The sequence below is a fragment of the Trichosurus vulpecula genome, chromosome 1 (assembly GCF_011100635.1).
Source record: "Trichosurus vulpecula isolate mTriVul1 chromosome 1, mTriVul1.pri, whole genome shotgun sequence".
NCBI lineage: Eukaryota > Metazoa > Chordata > Mammalia > Diprotodontia > Phalangeridae > Trichosurus > Trichosurus vulpecula.
Window position 1 is genome coordinate 91,720,001 of NC_050573.1, and position 22,671 is coordinate 91,742,671.

Consider the following 22,671-nt stretch of genomic DNA (forward strand, 5'->3'; position numbering starts at 1 on the left):
CAGCTCTGTCAGAGCCGCACTCCTCCTTCCCCAAGGACCCCCAGTCCAGACTGGGCTCAGATCTTTGGCAGGCTGTGCATCCCTGCTGTGATCCGCCACTTAATTCCCCCCACCAGGTGGGCCTGGAGCCGGAAGTAACAACAGCTGTAGCTGCCCCACCTCCGCTGCCCCCGGGGCTGGAAGCCGAACCGCGAACTCCTTCCACTCCCGCAGCTTTTCCCACTAACCTTCTCCGCAGTCTTTGGTGTTTGTGGGTCGAGGGGTCTGGTAACTGCTCACGTATTCAGGGCGCTAGGGCCCCCTCTGCCTGGCTTCTGGTCTGGATCGTCCACGCAGCTCAGGCTGGGCTCTGCTCCACTCCGTTCCCAGCTCCCAGCTCCCAGCTCCGTGTGGAATAGAGCTCACCCAGAGACCATCCGGGCTGTCCTGGGCTGGAGCCCTGCTTCCCTCTGCTGTTCTGTGGGTTCTGCCGTTCTAGAATTGGTTCAGAGCCATTTTTATAGGTTTTTGGAGGGACTCGGGTACGGAGCTCACTCTAGTCCGTGCTTACCAGCCGCCATCTTAGCTCCGCCCCCCTTGTGGAGTGATTCTTGATTGTGGTCCTAGCTCCTTTACCTTCCTTTTCCATGTCTTCTGATCCTTCAATGTTGCATCTGCCAAGTCCTGTGTAATCCTGATTGTGAGTCCCCAATATTTGAATTGTTTCTTTCTAGTTGCTTGTGGTATTTTTTCCTTAACCTGATAGTTCTGAAATTTGTCTTATAACGTTCCTTGGAGTTTTTATTTTGGGATCTCTTTCCTAAGGTGTTTGGTGGATTCAAGCAACAAATATGTACAAAAAAGCTAAATACAGGATAAAAAGAAAATAATTGACAGAGGGAAGGTGCTAGAATCAAGAGAGTTTGGGGAAGGCTTTCTATAGAAGATGAGATTTTAGTTGGAGTCTGAAGGAAGTGAAGAAATCCAGTAGGCATTCCACGCATGGGGGACAGTCAGAGAAAATGTCCTAAGTTGAAAGATGGAGTGTCTTGTTCATGGATCAGCCAGGAGGTCAGTGTCACAAAGAGTTTGTGTTGGGAAATAAGATAAGAAGACTAGAAAGGTAGGTCTTTGAAGGTCTTTGAATGCCCAGCAGAAGATTTTGTATGTGACCTTATGGGCAGTAGGGAGCCACTGGAATTTGTTGAGTAGGGAGATGACATGGTTGGATAGGGGCTTTAGGAAGGTCACTTTAGTGACTGAATGGAGTGGAGAGAGATTGGAGGCAGGCAGACCCACCAGCAGGCTGTTGTAATAGTCCAGGTATGAGATGATGACAGCTCCAAGGTGGTAGCAGTGTTAGAGGACAGAAGGGGGCATATTTGAGAGATGCTGTAAAGTTTAAGTCTGCAGGCCTTGTCAATAGATTAGATAGGGGGAATGAGAGCTGGTGGGTAGTTGAGAATAACACCTAGGTCGCAAGCCTAAAGGACTAGGAGGATAGTCCTTTATAGTAATAGGGAACATAAGAGGGATGCAGTATTTAGGGGGAAAGATAATGAGTTCAGTTTTGGATTATTGGAAATCCATTTGGAGCTATTTGAAAGGTAGTTGGAAGTGTAAGAGTGGAGATCAGCAGAGAGATTAGGGTATGATAGATAAATTTGAAGTGTCAGCATAAAGATGGTAATTAAATCAGTGGGAGCTCATGAGATCATTAAGAAAAGTAGTATAGAGGTAGAGGAGGTCTAGGGCCAAACCTTGTGGGACACATGTAGTTAGAGGGCGTGGAGGAGGATAGATAAGGATCCCACAAAGGAGACTGAAGAGGAGTGGTCTGATAGGCAGGAGGAGAACCAGTGGTGTCCTAAAAACGTAGAGAGAAGAGAGTATTGAGAAGGAAAGGAAGATCAACAATGTCAAAGACTGCAGAGAGGTTGAGGAGAATGATGACTGGGAAAAGGCCTTTGGATTTGGCAACTAAGATCATTGGTAACTTTGGAGAGAGCACTTTCAGTGCAATGATAAGATCAGAAGCTGGATTTTAAGGGAATTGGAAGAGAATGAGAGGAGAGAAAGTGGAGGCACTCACTGTAGTTGGTCTTTTCAAGGAGTTTGGTTGTAAAGGGTATCTGTGAAATAGGTGATCCTTGTTCTACCTCCCCCCATGGCATTGGTGTGAGGAGCAAATGAAATAAAAGATTTCAAAGTACTTTGTAAACCATATAATGCTCTAGAAATGTGAGCAGTTTTTTATCCTGTATCTATACTTCACAAAACAAAGCCCCTCAATAAAAGGATTTGTTCTGTAAAACTTGGACTCAGTCAAAAGGCTGCACCCAAGGACCTAGAAGGCCACATGTAGCCTTGAGTCCTCAGGCTCCCCATCCCTGGGACATAGTGTTGCACTTTAAATCTAATTCATTGATTTGGGGAAAAGATTTGTATTTAATAATAATGTTATAGCTGGCATTTATATAGCACCTACTGTGTGCCAGGTACTATGTAAGTGCTTTACAAATATTATCTCGTTTGATCCTTACAACAATCCTGGGAGGTAGGTGCTATTATCATCCCCACTGCAGAGTTGAGACAACTGAGGCAAACAGAGGTTAAGTGGCTTGCCCAAGGTTACACAGCTAGTAAGTATCTGAAGCCAAATTTGAACTCAGGTCTTCCTGATTTCAGCCCCAGGACTCTACCCCCTGTTATCACGTAGCTGCCTCTGTATTCAGGTAACTGTAGCTAAATAACATCTATTTTAAAGAGATAAATATAACTAGAAATTATAAAAGGCTACTATAGTTTCAGAAGTGTTGTTTCCCTGTGATGGAGAATGTTAGATATATTTTCTGAAGTACTGCTTAACATTTTACTGTGTTTAGAGTGACTTGAGAAAATGAGCTTTTTCAATACCTTGTCAGTGGCCTGTTAGGAAGAAAGCTTCATATGTGCATCTAAGGAATCCTTGGATGGAATGTGTTGTCTTTATTTTGCTTTCCCTTTATTTTCGTGATTGTCTGTGTTTTACAAATGACCTGCTCTTTCTCATGCTTCATCAATGGAGTTGGTATTAAATTGTTCTAAATACGGCTGAGATATTTGGATAATCCAGTAAGTGACTGTTGAGGGCTTGCTGTTTGTACAGCATTACTTTGCAATCTAACCTGAAAGGATTGGGCTGATGATTTCTAATGTCTCTTACAGCCCTAATTTCCTGGGGGAAGGGAGGCAAGGTGGAGATGCTTTTTATCAATAAACTTGTCAATTCAGACTTCCCATCAAGGGTAAGTGTTCATTCCCTTCCTGAAGCAGTGATATTTTAAGTGAAGATATAGCTCAAATAAGCTACTTACCTATCCCTTTCTTAGTTCATAAAATGTGTCATCTTATTTTGCTGAGTAGAATGCAAGGTGAGGACTAACTTAGGGGGTCTTTTTTGGCCCTCGGGCTACTTGCTCCAAAAATTGAATTCAAGAAATTCAGTTCAACAAACATTTACTATCTGTTGTGTGCAGAGTAATTTTCTGGGTGATGTTGAGAAATAGAAATTTTAGGCAATACTCGGTCTCTGTCCTTATGGAGTTTTTACCACCTTCCTCACAGAATTATTATGAAGAAAGTGCTTTGTTAACTGTAAAGCATTATATAAATATGGATTAATAATAGTATATCATTTCTCTATAAAATATGGGAGTTAGATGATCTGTAAGATGTTTGCTGGCTCTAACAGTTTATATATTTTTTTGTTGTTTCTGGATCCTTCCTACTTTTGAGTTTTACCAGTTACTCCATTGGTAAATGTAGGAGGTAGGATTTGAACCCAGTTCTCAATTGACTTCAAGTCCATCATTCTTTTACTACATCACACCACTTCTCATGCATGGTGCTTTTTTTTTTAGTCTTTTTTTTTGGATGTCTTTTTATTCATGCATAAATTGGATATAGGTGAGGCAAAGTTGCATGAAGTCATTGGCTTCACTCTTCCAGAGTTGCCTCAGTCCAGTGGCAGGACAAAGTCAAGATGGTGATAGCTTGGGATGCGCTGGATGACCTTGCTAAACAAGCTCTGAGTGCTTCATAGCATCTGCTTCAGCTGCCTTTATGGCTATTGGAATAAATTGTTCTCTTCTGCCTATTCCACCAGAGAAAGTCTTCATGTGCTTGGGGTAGACCTCCCACTCCCCCCAATTCACTGAAGGGTTGAAACTCCTCTGTTAACCTCAACATGGTTTAGTTCATCTTCCAAAATGGTTTACTAGAATGTGACTGTTGTGCATGCTACAGCTTCTTGGAGCCACACGTGAGAGGTGAATCACACTACCTTTCATGCATGGTGCCTAATTTTTTTTTTGTTTTTAGTATTAATACAATGAAAGTATTATATTAGAATAATTTATATGTGTTATCTCCTACTAATTGTGAGCTCTCCATGCTTAGGAACACTATCTTATTCAGTTTTTCACCCTTGATGCCTAGCACAGTGCTTCATGCTTAATAGGTGCTTAATAAAGATTTTTGGAAGATGTAATAAGTGAAAGCATAATTTTAGATTGAAAATGAAATGATGAATTTCTAATTAGGTTCCCCAGATAATCCATCTTGTGAATAAAATTACTTGTCTTAAGTGATCTTTGAAACACTGCCTTCTTGTAAGCATCTGAGACTTGGACTCATACTTCGTGACTCTGCAGCCTCTTGAAAAATTAGAACAAAGAAGTGGTGATTAATATTCCTTAAAAGAACAGTAGGTTGGAAATGAGTTGTGGAATTACATACTCCTTCAAAACTTCTTCATGAAATTCTTGCCTTGATATTTCATCTGAGATCACTTTATGATCTCACTGTTTTCATGTAGTGAGTGTATAAGCAGCCTAACTTTTCAGATATACACACTTCATAGGGGAAGCAATGTAGCATAGAAAACAGCATTGGTTTTCAGTCTTGAGAGACCTATGTTCTAATCCTGGTTTGTCACTAATAGGCTGTGTGGCCTTGATTCTTAGTTTCTTCTTCTGTCAAATGCTGCCAGAAGAAGTTATCTGCTCTTGCTGCCTCTACTTTCTCGAGACTAATTCACTTCTCAAACCCTTCATTAAAACCCTTCTTAAACTACTATTTGATTACAACCTCTCATTCTTGTGGATGGGTAGTACATGCCTTTAATCCCTACTACCCAAGAGGAGGCTGATGGATCTCTTGAGTTCTGAGCTGTAGTGGGCTAAGGCATTTGGGTGTTTGAAGTAAGTCTGGTACCAGCCTGCAGGGGCAGGGGGACTGCCAGGCTGTCTGAGGAGGGGTGAATTGGCTCAGGTTGGAAACGGAGCAGGTCAAAATCTATTTTCTATCTCTTTCATCTTGCTCCTCTGACCCTTATTACCTTTGAAAAGAAAAAATAAAGCCTTTGTAACAAATAGGCTAGTCAAACAGAACACATTTGCACATTGGCCAAGTTAAAAAAATATAAAAAATTGCACTTTGAGTCCATCACTTCTCTTTCAGGAGGTTTGTACATGCTTTATCATGGCTCCTTTGGAATCATGGTTAGTCATTATGTTGATTGGAGTTCCTAAGTTTTTTAGAGTTGTTTATTTTTAAAGGATTATTAATCTACAAATTATTCTCCTAGTTTTGCTCACTTCACTCTGCATCATTTCATGGGGGGCTTCTCAGGTTTCTCTGAAACTGTCCCTTTCATAATTTCTTGTAGTACACTACTATTCTAATATATTAATAGCTCATAATTTGTTCAACCATTCCACAATTAATGGACACCCTCTTAGTTTCCAGTTCTTTGTCACCACAAAAAGTTGCTGTTATAAATATTTTTTAGAATATGGATCATTTTCCTCTTTCTTTGATTCCTTTGGTGTATATAGACCACATAGTGGTGTTCCTGGGCCAAAGGGTATGTTCAGTTAAGTAGCTTCTGAGATGTAACTCTAAATTGTTTTCTACAATGGCTATACCAATTCTTAGCTCTACCAGTTATGCACTAGTTTGCCTATTTTCCTGAAGCTCCTCTTTTCTTTTTTCTTTTTCATCTTTGCCAATCTGATGTGGGGTAAGGTAGAATCTCAGAGTGGTTTTATTTTGCATTTGTTTAATTAGTGATTTGGAATGTTTTTTCTTATGGCTATGGATAGCTTGGATTTTTTTTCTCCTGAGAACTGCCTGTTCATATACTTTGACCATTTAGCAACTGGAGAGTGTCTCTTATTCTTACAAATTTGAATCAGTTCCTTATGTCTTAGGTGAGAGATCTTTATTAGGGAAACTTGTTGCAAAGATTCCCTCCCTCCACCCATTTACCTGTTTCTCTTCTAATTTTAGCTGTATTGGTTTTATTTATGTAAAACCTTTTAAATTTTATATAATAAAAATTATCCATTTAATCTTCTGTGATCCTCTTCATCCCTTGTTTGGTTATGAATTCATCTCCTATTCATAGATATAAAAAGTAATTTCTCCTTACTCTTTTAATTTGTATATGATGTCATCTAGGTCATGTATTTATTTAGAACTTTTCTTGGTATAACATGTGAGATGTTTGTCTATACCTGGTTTCTTCCAGATGGCATTCCATTTTCCTCAGCAGTTTTTGTTAAATAGTGAATTCTTGCCCTAGTAGTTTGAGTCTTTGGGTTTATTGAACACTTGGTTACTGTATTTGTTTGCTTCGGTTTGTTTTAAACCTAAACTTCCACTGATTAGTCTCTCTATTTTTAACCAATACTAAATTATTTTAATGATTACTGCTTTGTTGTATGAATTGAGATCTGGTATTGCTAGGTTCCCTTTTTTCTTACTTTTTTTTCCATTATTTCCCATGAAATTCTTGACCTTTTGTTCCTCCAGATGAATTCTGCTACTATTTTTTTCTTGATCTATAAAATAATCTTTTGGTAGTTTGATCGGTATATCAAATTTAAGTATTGTCATTTTTATTATATTGTCTCAGCCTACTCATGGCAGTTATTATTTCTCTATTTAGGTCTGTCTTTGGTTTTTTGGAGAGTGTTTTGTAGTTATACTCACATAGTTCCCATGTGTGTCTTGGCAGGTAGTTTCCTAAATATTTTGTATGATATATAGTTATTTTCTTTATTTTTTAAATTTATTTTTTATTTTTAGTTTACAACGCTCAGTTCCACAAGTTTTTAAGTTCTAAATTTTCTCCCCCTCTCTCCTCTCTTGCCCCCAAGATGGCATGTAATCTGATATAGGTTCTACATATACCTTCACATTGAACTTATTTTCACAATAGTCAAGTTGTAAGGAAGAATTACAACCAATGGAATGAACCATGAAAAAGAAGAAACAACCAAAAAAGAAAAAAAAAGAGAGAGTAAATAGTTTGCTTCAATCTGCATTCAGACTCTGTAATTCTTTCTCTGGATGTGGATAGCTTTTTCCGTCATGAGTCTTTTGGAGCTGTCTTAGAACCTTGCATTGCTGAGAAGAGCCAGTTCTATCAGAGTTGGTAATCATAGATTATGTAGTTATTTTAGAAGGAAATTCTCTTTCCATCTCTCCCTCCTGGGTTTTGATCATAACATATAGAAATTCTATTGATTTCTGTGAGTTTATTTCATGTACTGCAATTTTGTTGAATTTTTTTCAAACTAATTTTTTTGTTGACTCTGTTATGTTCTCTAAGTAGTTAGTCAGTCCATAAATATCAATTAAGTGCCTGCTGTGTGCCAGGCACTGTGGTAAGTGCTAAGGATACAAAGGAATACAGAAAGTACTCTCTGTTTTCAGGGAGCTCACATTCTGATGGGAGAGACAGCATGTAAACAATCATGTAGAGAAAGCTATGTATTGTATAGGATAAATAAACAAAAAAGGTAAGGCACTAGAATTGAGGGGGGTTATGAAACATTTCCTATCCAAGGTAGTATTTTTATCTGAGACTTAAAAGAAGCTAGGGAAGCCAGGAGGCAGAGATGAGATTTGGGGAATGACTAGTGAAAACAGCCAGTTGGGAGATGGAGTGTCTTTGAGGATCAGCAAGAGGTCTAAGAGTATGTGGGAGAAGTGTAAGGTGTAAGAAGATTGGAAAAGTAGGTGGGATGCAGGTTACAAAGAATTTTGAATACCAAATAGAGGATTTTATGTTTGATCCTGGAGGTAATGGGGAATCACTGGAATTTATTGAGTAGGGGAGGTGACATGGTCAGACCTGCATTTTAAAAAGATCAATTAGGCAGCTGAGCATAGGATAGATTGGAATGGGAACCAATAGGTAGGCTGTTGCAGTAGTGTAGGCGTGTGTTGCAACACTTTGGCTAGCAGCTGCTGTGGGGGTATAAAAGCAACAACAACCAGCACACAGAATGCTGCAAGCCCAGGTTCTTTTGATCTGCTTTACTAAGGAAAGCAACTTTAAGGGGTTAACAATCTTACTTTAATCCAGCATACAAATCTCATTCACTTAGGTCAGGGGAAAAAGCCAGCACCCTGAACTTCAGAGCAAATACAAACAAATTACAAACTTCAACAGACAGACCTTGTCTGATTCAAATCTCAATTCATAGTTACCAGAATTTAACAAAGTTTGAACATCCGGTTTTACAGGCTGGAGAGCTCTTAACTACAGCTGCCCAGAATCTCCACAACAGGATACCACCAAGAATGAGAGCCCTAAGCAAATAGCTCTATTCTGTCTTTTTATGCACTCTTTAGCCATCATCAAACGTCATCTGAATGACCAGAACTTAAGCTCTTACTATTGGTTCTGGTCTTAGTAACTCCCCTTAGGACCCTGGGGGCTTCATGCCCACATTGGCTTAGCACCTAGTAGCTAGGGGTTTTGGGCCTATAATATAATCAGACCTCCCTTCATTGGCCCCACGTGGAGCCCCACCTTAGTTACCAGTGCAGCGTGAGGTGATGGGGCTTGCCCCAGGGTTATGTCACAGTGTCAGAGGAGGTAACCAGTGTATATGAGAGATATTCTGAGGGCAAAATTGACAGGTCTTGGCAGTATGTAGGTTGCACGTGTGGTGACTGAGTAGATGGTGGTACAGTCACCAGTCATAGTGGCAAAGATAATGAATTCAGTTTTGGATATCCATGTCATGATGTCCAATAGGCAGTTGGAGAGACACGACTGGAAGTCAGAGAGGTTTAGGGCTGAATATGTAGATTTGAGAACCATCAGCATATTTTTAGTTTACAACATTCAGTTCCACAAATTTTTGAGTTCTAAATTTTCTCTCCCTCCCTATCCTCCCCCTGTCCTCCAAGATGGCATGTAATCCACTGTAGGTTCTACTTTACCTTCACATTGAACTTATTTACATAATAGTCCAGTTGTAAAGATGAATTATAACCAGTGGAATGAATCCTGAGAGAGGAGAAACCAAAAAAGAAGAAAAAAAAAGAGAGCAAATAGTTTGCCTCAATCTCCATTCAGACTCCATAATTCTTTTTCTGGATGTGCATAACTTTTTCCATCGTGAGTCTTTTGGAGGTGTCTTTGAACCTTGTATTGATGAAAGAGTAAAATTTATCAAAGTTAGTCCTTACAGAGACTGTGTGTCTGTAATCCTGTGTAATGATCTCCTGGTTCTGCTCCCCTTACTCAGTATCAGTTCATATAAGTCTTTCCAGGTTGTAATGAAGTCCGTCTGTTCGTCATTTCTTATTGCACAATAGTATTCCATTATATTCATATACCATAATTTTGTTGGTGGAGTTGTGAACTGAGACCCTTATTTCTTCCCTGTTTTATTTTTCTAGCCCCTTAACTTCTTCATGACCCCAGTCTTTTTCCATTCCAAGTTTTCCTACACACTGCTCTGTTTGTAGTCTTCTGAAAGCATAGGTCTGATCGTAAACACTCCCCTGCTCCAAAATCATCCATGATTCTCTCCTGCCTGCTGAATAAAACACTAATTTCAAGATTTTTTTCTCATATAGCTCTTGTCTGCCTTTCTAGCCTTAATTCGTAATTCTCCCTAGGATCCACTCCATATCCTGGACAGCCTTTATTCCTGGGATTTCTTATTGTTTGAGTCCCTATAGTCATGAAGTTGTATGTGGTTTCAGCCTATTCTTGTGATTAACTGTTGTATAGAATTCTTAGTGAGGAGGCTCTCTCCACAAATGCAAATGGGCAGCATTTTTGTATCTATTTTTTTTTAGCTTTGTACAGTTACCTGAAGTTAAGTAGTTTGCTTAGGGTCACACCAAGGTCCTGTCCCACTATGCCATGCTGTCTCTTCAGTTTAGCATAGAAAGTTAGCACACTGCTTCTTCATGACATGTAGGGAAGTAAAAGTCACTATCACGTGAAGATTTCCACTAAAGAACTGACCACTTATTAAATTAGTCTTAGTTCAAACAAAGCACTTAACGCTAGTGTTTGTCCCTAGCCATTTTTTGTAGGTCAATTTCTCTTGCCGATTATTAAAAGGTGCTTCAAAAGAGAGGCCCTTAGAAAATTGTTGAAACCCTCAAATATTTTTGCAATAATAAACCTTTTTATTATAAAGCTATACAAATCAGACATGGACTAAAGGGTGTTTTTCTTGTGTTATCATATAATTTTGTGATAAGATTATAAGCCCCAAACCAAACAACATTTGATGCATTTTGATGATAAGAATTAAAGTTTATTTTAAGAATTAGAAGACAGGGCAGAGCCAAAATGGCTGCTGGAAAGTAGGGAGTTGCCCAGGGCTCTCCCCCAGGACCCTCCAAACACCTATAAAAAATGGCTCTGAACAAATTCTAGAACTGCAGAACCCATGAAATAGCAGAGGGAAGCAGGGCTCCAGCCCAGGACAGCCTGGATGGTTGCTGGGTAAGGTCTATCATTCATGGAGCTGGGTGCAGGGGGGAGCAGAGCCCAGTGTCTGCTGCACCTGGACCAACCCAACTGGGACCAGGCGGAAGAGGCCCTAGCGCCCTGAATCAGTGAGCTGTGGCAGTTATCAGACTTCTCAACCCACAAACACCAGAGACAACAGTGAAGGTTAGTGTGAAAAGCCACGGGGGACAGAGTGAAAGGAGTTCGCAGTTCAGCCATGGCCCTGGGGGCAGCAGAGGTAGTGCAGCTGCAGAACTACAGTTGCAGTTGCAGGAGTGCAGAGCCTGCTTAAGATCTGAGTCAAGTCCGGGTTGGCAGTTCTTGGGGGAGAAGGAATGCTGGTGTGGCAGAGCTTGCTGTGTAGAAAAAGCTCTGAAAACAACAGCGCATCCCCTCAAGCTTGGAACAAAGCACTCTCTACAAGCAGTCATACCCCAACAAAAAACTCAAGGGTCAGGTAGTTGGCCGGGAACATGGCCAGGCAGTGAAAACGGACTCAGATTCAGACTCAGACTTTGGAATCTTTCTTTGATGACAAAGAAGACCGAAACATACAGCCAGAAGGAGTCAACAAAGTCAAAGAGCCTACAACAAAAGCCTCCAAGAAAAACATGAACTGGTTGCAGGCCATGGAAGATCTCAAAAAGGATTTGAAAAAGCAAGTTAGAGAAGTGGAGGAAAAATTTGGAAGAGAAATGAGAGTGATGCAAGAAAACCATGAAAATCAAGTCAATGAATTGCTAAGGGAGACCCAAAAAAATACTGAAAAAAATAATGAAGAAAACAACACCTTAAAAAATAGACTAACTCAAATGGCAAAGGAACTCCAAAAAGCCAATGAGGAGAAGAATGCCTTGAAAGGCAGAATTACCCAAATAGAAAAGGAGGTCCAAAAGACCACTGAAGAAAATACTACCTTAAAAATGAGATTGGAGCAAGTGGAAGCTAGTGATTTCATGAGAAATCAAGATATTATAAAACAGAACCAAAGGAATGAAAAAGTAGAAGATAATGTGAAATATCTCCTTGGAAAAACCACTGACCTGGAGAATAGATCCAAGAGAGATAATTTAAAAATTATTGGACTACCTGAAAGCCATGATGAAAAAAAGAGCCTAGATATCATCTTTCAAGAAATTATCAAGGAGAACTGCCCTAATATCCTAGAGCCAGAGGGTAAAATAGAAATTGAAAGAATCCACTGATTGCCTCCTGAAAAAGATCCCAAAAAGAAAACTCCTAAGAATATTGTCGCCAAATTCCAGAGCTCCCAGATCAAGGAGAAAATACTGCAAGCAGTCAGAAAGAAACAACTTGAGTATTGTGGAAACACAATCAGAATAATACAAGATCTAGCAGCTTCTACATTAAGGGATCAAAGGGCTTGGAGTACGATGTTCCGGAGGTCAATGGAGCTAGGATTGAAACCAAGAATCATCTGCCCAGCAAAACTGAGTATAATGCTCCATGGCAAAATATGGATTTTCAATAAAATAGAGGACTTTCAAGCTTTCTCAGTGAAAAGACCAGAGCTGAATAGAAAATTTGACTTTCAAACACAAGAATCAAGAGAAGCATGAAAAGGTAAACAAGAAAGAGAAATCACAAGGGACACTAAAGTTGAACTGTTTTGTTTATATTCCTACATGGAAAAATGATGTGTATGATTCATGAGACCTCAGTCAGTATTGGGGTAGCTGAAGGGAACACACACACACACACACACACACACACACAAATATATATATATATATATATATATATATGCATATATATGTATATGTATACATATATATAGACAGAGGGCACAGGGTAGAGTTGAATATAAAGGGATGATATCTAAAAAAGTAAAATCAAATTAAGGGATGAGAGAGGAATATACTGAGAGAGGGAGAAAGGGAGAGATAGAATGAGGTAAATTATTTCACATAAAAGTGGCAAGAAAAATCAGTTCTGTTGGGAGGGAAGAGGGGGCAGGTGAGGGGGAATGAGTGAATCTTGCTCTCATTGGATTTGACCTGAGGAGGGAATAACATACACACTCATTCGGGTATCTTACTCCACAGGAAAGGAGGAAGGAGATGAAAAAGGGGGGACGATAGAAGGGAGTACCGATTTGGGGAGGAGGTAATCAAGAGTAAACACTTTTGAAAAGGGACAGGGTCAAGGGAGAAAATTGGATAAAGAGGGATAGGATAGAAAGGAGCAAAATTTAGTCTTTCACAACATGAGTATTATGGAAGGGTTTTACATAGTAATACACATGTGTCCTATGTTGAATTGCTTGCCTTCTCAGAGAGAGTGGGTGGGGAGGGAAGAGGGGAGAGAATTTGTAGCTCATAGTTTTAAAAGAAGATGTTCAAAAAAAAAGTTTTTGCATGCAACTGGGAAATAAGATATACAGGCGATGGGGCGTAAACATCTATCTTGCTCTACAAGGAAGTAAGGGAAAAGGGGATGGGGGGGGAGTGGGATGACAGAAGGGACGGCTGACTGGGGAATGGGGCAATCAGAATATATGCCATCTTGGAGTGGGGGGGAGGGTAGAAATGGGGAGAAAATTTGTAATTCAAACTCTTGTGAAAATTGATGCTGAAAACTAAAAATATTAAAGAAATAAATAATGATTTAAAAAATTGGAAGATAAAATTATCTATATTTTGTTAAATATAAGATAAATAAACTTATTTTAATTTTACATTTTATTTCCAAGGCATACTCATTATTCACTATTTACAGTGAAATGTATCCTCTTTTAAGTGGATTCAGTTTAAGTTTTTTTTTTTTCCATACTAATTATGCTTGGATAATGAAGACCTCCTGTATTTCCTTCCTAATCCTGACCTTTCTTTGTCTTTGTGCCTTTGCCCATTTCTGTTATCTGTCTGTCCTTTTCTTCCTTCAAGGTCCAGATCAGGTTACCTCATCCATGAAGCTTTTCCTGATAACCATTCCTGCGAGTGACCTTACCCAACCTTAGTCCCCTGGTGTATGTCTCCTAGAACTTTCGAAATTCTTCTTTATACCTTTCATGTTCTATTATGCATTTACATCTATTTGGAGATGTACTGCTTTTTTTTTACTAGGATAGTAGCATCATAGGATTTTAGAATGAAGAGGAACAACACGATAACTCTATTCGAGTATTTTGAGGAACTGTTACATGTAAGAGTGAAATTAATTAGTTCCTCATTACTGTATAGTCCCTATCATGCTGGATGGTGACTTGTTCAGGGATGTTATGGAGAAGATTGCTGTTCAGTTATGAGATGGTCTAAAAACTTCCTTCAGTCTCCTTCTGTGGTTCTAACACTCTATTTACTATATTGCTAAACATTATTCCTATGTAATTAATCTCTTATAATGTTTTGTTATATTTTCTAAGAATTAATGAATTGGCATTATTTAGAATATGCCTTGTACCTTACAGCAGTTTGTTTTCAGAATATGTAACATATTTCAGAATACATAACTTATAAACATACCAATGAGTATAGACCTTATTAGCAGAAAAGGAAGATCAAAGTTTAGGAGGTAGGTGTTAGAAAACTTTTTTGGAATTTGACATGGGGTCAAAATCAGTGTTATATTTCTACTCATTGCTATTGTATTAATAAACATAACAAGGATCTTATTTTTTTGTGATATTTCATACCTGTCTTTTGTCCTTAAAGGAAAATAAACATTTCATGTGTGCCTTCTGCATTATTCTTGGAGAACATGTACAAATTTTGTTTGTTTCTTTTTATATTTCAGCTTTCAGAAGAAGAGAAAATCCAGCGTTACAGTATTCTTTCTGAGCTCTATGAGCTAATTGGTTTCCATCGCAAATCTGCTTTCTTCAAGCGGGTAGCAGCAATGCAGTGTGTAGCTCCCAGTATTGCTGAGCCCGGATGGAGGGCTTGCTACAAACTTCTCTTGGAGACTCTTCCTGGCTATAGTTTGTCATTGGATCCTAAGGACTTCAACAAAGGTAAGTTCCAATTCTGTTGGAGTATTTATTAATTTAGTAATTGCTAAGAACATGGCCTCATTTTTTATTCATATCCAGCTTGTATGCAAACTATTATTGCTGTGGTTTTTTTGTTTTTAGTGTCAACACCAAGTCAGCAAGCATTTATTAAGCACTTACTGTGTGCTAGGCATTCTGCTAAGATCTAGGGATACAAAGAAAGGCAAAAACAGTGTCAGCATTCAAGGAGCTTACAGTTGAATGGGGGAGACAACTTGCAAACAACTATAATATACAGGAGTTATGTAGGGTAAAGTAAAGGTAGTCACAGAGGGAAAGTGAGAGGATATCTAGTGTGTGTGTGTGTGTGTGTGTGTGTGTGTGTGTGTATCTTTTTCCTTGTAAAGAGATACAGCTTTAAGAGTACAACTCTTTTTCAGGGATAGCCTATATTATTATCTCTACCTATCTAAATTTACGTACAGGGTATGGTAAAGATCTTAGTAAAGTTTTAAGCTATTAAAGCTTGAGGAATACAAAGCTAATTAATAATACAGCTAATTAATAATAAAGCTTAACAATGCACTAAGACTTTTGGGATACTCTGTATAATATATATTTATGTGTATACTTTCATACACACACTTTATATTTGTATATATGTATATATCTTTATGAATACATAGGACAGGAACTGGACTAGTGATTTCATTGGTATAGGGAGACTCCTTTTCCTAATGTAAGTAGTCACCTTCTCTGAAACTTAAAAGTCTTAGAGAGTTGCCTAAAGTGCTGAGAGATTAAGTGATTTCCTCCGGGTCACATGGCCAGTATGCATTAGAAGTAGGACTTGAATTCAGGTCTTATTTGGTTCCCATTGCCCAGCACCATGCTGTGCATGTAGTAGGAACTACTATTATATAAATATGACTCTGGGAAATACAAAGATAGAGAAGACATGGTCTTGCCTTTGGGTTTAGTAGCCTTTACAAGACTTCCCTATACTTGCTTGTTGGTTCTTTGACCTAAGTTTTGAGTAATATGGGAATACCAGTTCAGTTTGAAAATTAAATTTTATAATCAAATTCTTTCACTATTTAAAATGAGAATGAAAGCAGTCTTTAATTAGGCAGCTTGGTGGTTCCATGGATCGAACAGTGGTTTTAGAGTAAGCATGACCTGAGTTCAAATCCTACCTCAGACTCTTACTAGCTTTGTGACACTGGGTCAGTCACTTAACCTCTCTCTGCTTCAATTTGCTCATCAGTAAAATGTGGATAATAATATCACTTACCTTATAGGGTAGTTTTGAAGATCAAATGAGGTAATATGTATAAAACACTTTGCAAACCTTAAAGCACTATAGAAATGTTAGCTATTATTATTATTATTAAAAACTGGCGCAAAGGAATCAGATCCCCAGAGTGCTCTCTCCAATTATATAGATTTGTGATAATAATTATGACTAAAATTTGTATCATTTTACATTTTACAAAATATTTTTGTATCCATGATCTCTTTTGATCTTCTCAGTTACCGTGTGTAGAAGTTAGGTAGGAATTATTATCCCTTTTTTCAAAGTGAGAAAATGATGTCAGAGAGGTGATTAAAGAAACCTGAATCATCAGATTTTAAGTGTAGCTAAAATTTTTGATATTCTTTCTTATGTTGCCTTGTACATATTAGGTATTAAGTAAATGTGTAATATTTATGGTCATATGCACATTCGTATTTTCTAAAGTCAAAGCATGGTATATTGCTTTCCTTTGCTATAGTAGGCACTTCATAAATGTTGGTTGAATTGAATTGTGCCTTTTCATAAAATAAAGATGTGGGAGCTGAAAGGGATCTTAGGACTAGATCCAAGTTGAAATCAAAGTTTTTCTACCATGGTCCTAGTTGTGCCTTTGACCCTGCATTAACTTGGAACAGCATTTTACCTTTTCAGCCTCTGCTCAGAGGATGACCCCCCAAAAGTGAGGAGATATTTTTTTCTTCTAGCCTTACAGCAGGGAAAAGCTTAGACTGAAATTTGAAAATGACTGGTCATTTTGGCATGGAAGAAAAAAAATCAGTCAAGTTAGTTATTCAGCATCACATAGATGGAAAAGCCAGGTTATATGATTTATTTCTTTTGTACTAGATGGTATTGGAGTTGTAGGGATGCAGTATAATAATAATGCTCCTGACAATAGCTCCTATTTATACAATGTTGGATCGTTTATAAAATACTTTTATTCCAACAACCCAGTAAGGTTGGTAGAATGAGTATTAGTCTTTCTATTTTACTGATGAGAAAATAGGGTCACAGAGAAGTGAGATCACTGACCCTTCATTATGGGGACAGGAGTTAGTACTTGAACCCAGCTCTTGCTTCAAGTCCAATTTATTTTTCCCTACCACATCATAATTTCTCTGTATTTGAACTGTTTACATTTTAGTGGATGAAATGGCTTATTTTCTTCTCACCCTCCTTACTTTCATTCTTTAAAACTTGTCTGGCCTATTCATAGCTTTTCAACTCATTATGATCAAATGTTTATTGAGCATCTTCTCCTTAGGCTGAGCCCTCGAGCTAGAGAGGTATTCACATGGTCTCTGCCCTTGAGGAAGCTAGCATTGCATCTTATCAAGGAGGTAACTGCAGGCAAAATTTCTTTGGTGGGGTTATGAAGAATAAAATGGCATTTGCAAATTCTTAGAAATTATTTGGCATAATAGAATTGTATCCTGATTTGAATTAGAGTGGAGACTTGGAAAGGTGATGATGCCTATAGCCAAATCTTTATAATTTATATGAATCCATTTTCAAAATCTTTGACATTTTAAATTTAGTACTAGTTGAGTGGTCATTTTTCATCTGGTTCTCTGGGAGGAAATTACTATTATAAAAGGTGGCAAAATGTTAAAATGTGTCATCCTTTTGAAGGGCAGGAGAAATTATTTTGCACCACATTGATCTTCCTGTTTCTCTAAGTAAACATCATGTAATGTTCTCAGAAGAATGCTTGCTAGTTTCCAACATGTAATAAAATGTTTATTGTATAGATTTTAATTTAAAAATATTTAGGAGGGGAAAGTAAGAAATATTACTCTTAGCAGCTTTACTTTTACCTTTGATAACAGTAGTTATAGACATTTCTCCCACCAAGTAGTTTGCTTTGTATTGCTTGAGCTTTGGGAGGGATGAAATATGTCAAAGAGATGCATAAATAAATGGTATTTAAATACAATATAACTCACTGTAGTTTCCATTTAGACAGCGGAGACTGGCAGCTACTTCATGATGAAGGGCCTTCATTTGAATGGCCTATGGTGCTTCAGAAGCAGCTCTAGTCATCTTTAAGGTTTTTGGCTGATTTTTCAAGTGGTGTTTTTGATGAAGACTTTCATCATACATCATAAGAAATGTTGAATCCCGAAATAGGAAGCCATGAAGGTTTGATCTAAGGCTTGGTACAGTGGCCTTAAAAAAATCCAGGAACCAAAACCAAAAGCCAACAGGGGCTACTTGCTTCCATTTGAAGCTTTTGAAGAATTCTCCTCCATCAAGATGCTTGGGCTATGATGGCAGGGTAGAAGGAAGCAGCAGAAGTATTCTCAGGTCTTCAAAGGCCTATTTGTGCTATTCTGAGCCACTATTCAAAGTCCTGGCCTTGGGGTTGAGTTTCATGATTAGTTCCACATTTTGGATTCATAGTATAGAAATGGAATATATTGGCCAGGTCCTGGGTCAAGTCAAGCTTCTTGTACTCCTTGGGTGCGATTTTGGAATCATGTATAGGCTTTCTGCCATGTTCAGGGAGGAGGCAGGTGTACTTTGTAGCTCTGTGCTTACAGGGGCCAAGCCCAGTGTTTTGACAAATGTATTCTGCTAACTTCAGCAGGCAGAACACCCTAGGACCCAGGTTCTTTGCTATCATCCCATCCATTGAGATGTCACTCATGGGCAAGCATAATAAGTATGTAAGTAACAGGGGCTTTCTGGAGTAGACAGTAGATGAGGAGGTTTTCAAAGTAGCAGGGCAAATTGGACATGGATCATTGGTACAGCTAAAGCCTGGAAATATTCCTCAACCTTCTCATTGCCATCACAGGGCCTGCCAATCAACTGCCAAGTCAGCTTCTTCACATTTCCTGGTCTACTGTAGATCACACGACTCAAGTCTAGGCTTTTGGACAGGTTAGCCAGAAGTTAACCTCCTGCTCCTGGTTGAAAATTTCCCTGTAGATGGACACAACAGATGCTGGATAGGCCTCTGCCAGATTGTCTCTAGGCTCTTTTCATCCTTTTGGTCTCTTTGTACCACCACTTTCTGCAACCTTGATGCTTCAGTTTTTTTTTTTCTTCTGCTTTCTGCTGGGGTTTTTGAGTCACCATATGAACCCTGAATATCCCATCTTCTAGGAGGAATTGGCATCTGAACCCCATCCTGAGCATTTATTCTTCCAAAAGCCACTACCAGTTTCTTGTCAGCCCTGAACAGCAACAGAGCAGGAGAAGGAGCTTAGGTTAGAAGAGTCTCTTTTTTCAGCATCCTGATGACAAGGGGCTCACTCTAGTTAGTCTTTCTTTCCAGATTTGTTAAATATTACTCTCCTTCACATACTATGATCTAGCCAAACTGGCCTGCTTGTGGTCTAGAAACGTAATCTTGCATGTAGGATAAGGGGGGTAAGTGTTGGAGGGGGAGGGAAGGGAGAAAAGAATAAGCATCTGTCTGTTTGTCTATCTATCTACCCTCACAACAACCCTATGAGGTAGGTACTGTCATTCCCATTTTACAGAAGAGGAGATTGAGGCCTAGAAAAGTGAAGGGACTTGCCCAGGGTCACACAGATAATAAGTGACAGAACTGGAATTTGGCCCCAGATCTGTGGATTTCAGTTCCAGTGCCCTTTCTACTTTGCTGTGCTGCCTCCTAGTTTCCTTCTTGGTGCATTTTGTTTCTTCATGTGTTTTCAGAATTTCGTTTCTGATAGTTCCTTTTTCGTCTTGGGCTGACTTTTCCTTTAGAATTTTAGGCCATAGGATTCCACCTATCCTTTCTGAACTCTTAAATCTTTTCCCACAGAATCAATGATATCTGCCAGATTACACCCAGCATTCCTTTTCTTCACTTAAACTTTCTCTACCATATTTCCCCATTCCACTGGATTTCTGCATATTTCTGCTCTGCTAATAAGAGTAACAAAAATAATAATAGCTGGTATACACATAGCACTTTTAAGGTTTGCAAATTGCTTAACAAATATCTCATTTTATTCTCACAATTCTGGGAGATATGTGCTATTAATATCCCCATTTTATGGATGAGGAAACTGAGGCAAGCAGTAATTTAAATGACTTGCCTTTTTGTCTATGTGGTGCATTTTAGATAAAATATAACCATTCGCAGCCATATCCCAATTATGGATTCTGTACTGTTAAGTCTCAGTCTAAAAATAATACTCAGACGCTCTAAGGGATCTGTAAACTTGTTGATATATATAAGCACTTCTTGTAACTCCTATACATCTGTTTATCTTTTGTGACATTTGTCCATGACTTCTCTCAAAGTTACCATAGGGGGTCCATCAAAAATGCTGGGGAGCTTCCTCATGTTTTTTAAACATTACATGAGTACCATTGGAACATTTGAACTGTCCACTTGCTATTTCTCTTTTTTACCCCATGGCCACAAGTGGTCATGACCATTTTTTAGTCATACATTTTTCCTTTACCCTATTACTAGATAATTCCTTATTTGTAATGTGTTTTGTTTATGCCTACCATGTGCCTCTTGATTACTCTTTTGGTGACCTTTAGCTTCCCTTTTTTGGAGATTATAGTATTCCATGACTCACGCATGTTGTACATGACTGTACAGCATCACCGAAAGTATATTGGTGTTACCAAAATGGGACTTTGTTTCAGAGAGATGTGTGGAGTCATTAGAACACCTGTACAACTTTTTTTTTGGGGGGGGGGCAGGGCAATTGGGATTAAGTGACTTGCCCAAGGTCACACAGCTAGTACATGTGACAAGTGTCTGAGGCCGGATTTGAACTCAGGTCCTCCTGACTCCAGGGCCGGTGCTCTACTCACTGCGCCACCTAGCTGCCCCCTGTACAACTTTTTAAAGACAATCTGGCCCATTCCCCTCCTGTTTGATTCTGGGCCCAGCTTATTGTCCCTTTGCAGTGTTTGTCCAAGGAGTGTGTGTGTGTGTGTGTGTATGTGTGTGTAGACGTATGTATGTGTATATATATGTGTGTGTGTACATATATTTGTATATGTGTGTATATGTGTGTGTATATACACTTAATATACACACAGACATATATATCTCCGTATCTATGTGCGCGCACACACACACACACACACGTAGTCATTATTTCTACTCTGGGGCTTGATTTAATCAATACAGTGTCATCTGAATAGGAGCATCTTGGGACAGGGAGCTCAATATTTCTAGGTAATCCTTCTTCAATTGTAATGCTGTTCTGAACTTCTCCCTAACAGTGACAAGTACCTTGAGCAAGCATAGATTTCCTTGTTTTTTGTTTCTTTTGTTATTAATATTATCAGAGGATCTTTGAACAAAACTATCTCTGTTAACATCTTTCAAGGATCTTGTATGATTGTTAAAATATGCATGGGAAAAACATTGTTGAAAAATTTCCTCCGTTATTTCTGTTCCCCTCCTCATTTCTTTGTGTTTATTTTTAGTATATTTTTATTCACTTATCTGTGTGCATCTTATTATTTTCCCCAGTAGATAATAGCTACTTGAGGGCATTTATTACCTAACTGACATAGCACCCAGCACAAATGTATTTAAGAAATGTGTGTCGATTGATTGAAATCTTCCAGCACAAATGTATTTAAGAAATTTGTGTCGATTGATTGAAATCTTCCTTGTAACAAATCAAAACAGCTAAGCAAAACTGACCAAACTCTCATGTTGTATGCAATATTTCACACTTTGGTGACTTAAATTTGAACTTTCAATATTTTGTTCCCATTTACAGGGAACTTCTGGATAAGTTTTAAATATTTTTACCTGCATGTGGTATTCAGGCTTTTAAAGTCATGTTTTTGTGGGACACCTATGATTCTTAAATTATCTCTGTACATCGTGTCTTCAAGGCTGGTTACTTTGGCTTGTATATTGTTTGTGTATATTTATAGTATTGTTGCATTTTGATTTTTATTAGTCACATTTTTTCTGTCTTTGAATTTTTGAAGTCAAAATGTGTCATTCTTTTTTAAAGAGTATTTTGTAGTGATTTTTATATCATGTTTCTAATTATTTGTTTTACTGATTTCTTATTTGAGAACTTTAATTTCTACACTAATTTCCATTCTATTTTCTTTTAAAAATTCTCTTTTCCATCATTGTAGAGTTTCTTATTGCTATTCCTTTTCTTCTTTTGATCCCATAGAACTAATGAATTTGTTTGGAGAAGATGTATCTTATTAGGAGGTTGTATTGACTCACATGGCAGCAAGGAGTTCAAAATCATGTCAGTGGCTTGATTGAGCCTTAAACCTCTGGACCAATTAAGTCTCAAGGGCAGTTTCATTACTTTTTTTAGGGAAAACTAGCTTACTCTGTGTGACAAGGATCTTAGTGGATGTTGCTTCAAGTAGGTTTTGCAGAGTTGATGGTGATGAGTGTGCATCAGGTTGGGGGCAATTAAGGGGAACTGCACCTTCACAGAGTCCTTCATTGTTCTTCCAGAAGGCATTTCATTACATAGAGGTGTTTCTTAGCTTTTCTTATTCTTGCTCCAATTTTAATTAATATATGTTGGATATATTTCTTTTTTGAGATCGTGGGGTTGGGAGTCACAATCTAAGAAGTACTCACAGTCCACTTTGCCAGAAGTTCTAGCCATTTTTTTTCTTCCCTGAGAGAGAGAACTCCAGGAGATG

General features: G+C 38.4%; 1 protein-coding gene across 2 annotated transcripts in view; it reads left to right on the forward strand.

Moving 5' to 3' along the window:
• Nucleotides 1-22,671, forward strand: part of TRAPPC9 (trafficking protein particle complex 9) — a 1,018,418-nt gene that overhangs the window by 87,284 nt on the left and 908,463 nt on the right. For both annotated transcript variants that reach the window (XM_036742028.1, XM_036742029.1), the window contains one exon: nucleotides 14,555-14,771. In XM_036742028.1, coding sequence (XP_036597923.1) covers nucleotides 14,555-14,771 — 217 coding nt within the window. The remainder of the gene's footprint in view (nucleotides 1-14,554; nucleotides 14,772-22,671) is intronic.